The sequence below is a fragment of the Austrofundulus limnaeus genome, unplaced genomic scaffold, assembly GCF_001266775.1.
Source record: "Austrofundulus limnaeus strain Quisiro unplaced genomic scaffold, Austrofundulus_limnaeus-1.0 Scaffold1118, whole genome shotgun sequence".
In the NCBI taxonomy this organism is placed as follows: domain Eukaryota; kingdom Metazoa; phylum Chordata; class Actinopteri; order Cyprinodontiformes; family Rivulidae; genus Austrofundulus; species Austrofundulus limnaeus.
The window spans coordinates 1,521-3,035 of record NW_013953520.1 but is presented as its reverse complement, the minus strand read 5'-3'; the positions used below and the strand labels follow the sequence as shown (position 1 = coordinate 3,035).

The 1,515-nt window shown below is 30.4% G+C and overlaps 1 protein-coding gene across 1 annotated transcript in view; it reads left to right on the top strand.

Moving 5' to 3' along the window:
* Window positions 1-1,515, top strand: part of LOC106534212 (uncharacterized) — a gene marked incomplete at its 5' end in the record, with an annotated part of 9,970 nt that overhangs the window by 7,627 nt on the left and 828 nt on the right. The window contains 2 exon segments of the mRNA XM_014030785.1: window positions 204-371; window positions 448-598. Of these exon segments, the coding sequence (XP_013886239.1) occupies window positions 204-371; window positions 448-598 (319 nt within the window).

Here is a 1,515-nt window from a genome sequence, read left to right as displayed (position 1 = left end):
ATACACAGTACCGGTATATAGAATAGTTCATGAGTTATTAAGCATTAGTAAACAATGTATGTATGTAGCTTATTAAGTCTGAATAATCCTTAATGATGTTTTCAAGGTTAAGTAACCCTTTATTAATGATTAATTAAAGCTAAATAAGGTGTAGTTATTATAAAGTGTTACCTGTAAAGCTAATGTTTTATAATGTTTGACAGTGGGTGACATTACCAAAATAAAGAAGGGCATGGGTCAGAAGAAGAAACAGCWAAAAGAGGAGGGAGGCACAGATGCAAAAATCAGCCAAGAAATTGAAAAGCTGAACAAAGACATCATGAAATCTACTGAACGTCTTAGCAGCAGCATGGATGTTTTTCTTCCTGACTGTAAGTAAAGACTGTTGCTTCATTTGCATTAATGTGAACATTTTACAGATGAGATGTGCTTCCGTTTGGTTTTCAGTTAAAGGAGGCGTCTCCACCCCCGACCTGATTGAAGCTCTCTCAGATCAAAAACCATCAAACTTTGACCAAGTTCTGGACTGGCTATCCCACCTACAGGTCAGCACCAACATGGACAACCAGCTGACCCTCAACTTCTCTCAGACATCAGGGTACCGCTCTGTGTTGTCACTTGCCTTCAATAAATGAATAACAAAGACTTCCCATGTAAAGCTGCAAATGTACAAAGAAAAGTGAGGATTTTAGACATGTGGAAAAAAATTAAATAAATATTATTCAAAAGAGTTCACTGAAATAAAGGAGTAATTAATAAGTGGTAGTGTATGGGGCACTGTTTGTAAAGTTACACTAAATATTAAGTTTACAAACTAAATACTTAACTTGCAAATTAATCATTTAGATAGCACTGTAAATACTTTATTTTTAACAAGCTAAATATTTGGCTACAAACTAAATATTTATGTTGTATCTAAATATTTAGCTTGCAAACTAAATATTAAATTTGCAAGTTAAGTATTTAGTTTGTAAACTAAATATTTAACTTGTAAATTAAATATTTAGTTAGTACTGTAAATATTTAATTTTTAGCAAACTAAATATTTGGCTACAAGCTAAATATTTATGTTGTATCTAAATATTTAGCATGCGAACTAAATATTTAATCTCCAAGCTTAATATTTAGTATGTAAACTAAATATTTAGCATGGAAATTAAATATATAGTTTAGAACAACGACATTCTTAACTGTATGAATATCAAGGTAAAAATATTACTTTGAAAATTGCCCCCCTATTTTTTTTCTCTTATAAAAGGCTAAATAAAGCTAAATATTGCAGGTAATTTTTGGCAGTGAAACTTTTACAAACAGTGCACCACAGTAGTGGCTACAAGTTAAACCAGTGTTTTTCAAAACACTTTAAATCATTATCATAGAATTGAATCTGTTTTTCAATCTTTATTTTAAAAAGAATTTATAATAATACACTGAAATATTATTTAAGAGAACTTAAGAGTGGTTTGACTTGTTCTGCTCTTATCATCTACAGTTTGTTGAAAGGTTGAATATAAC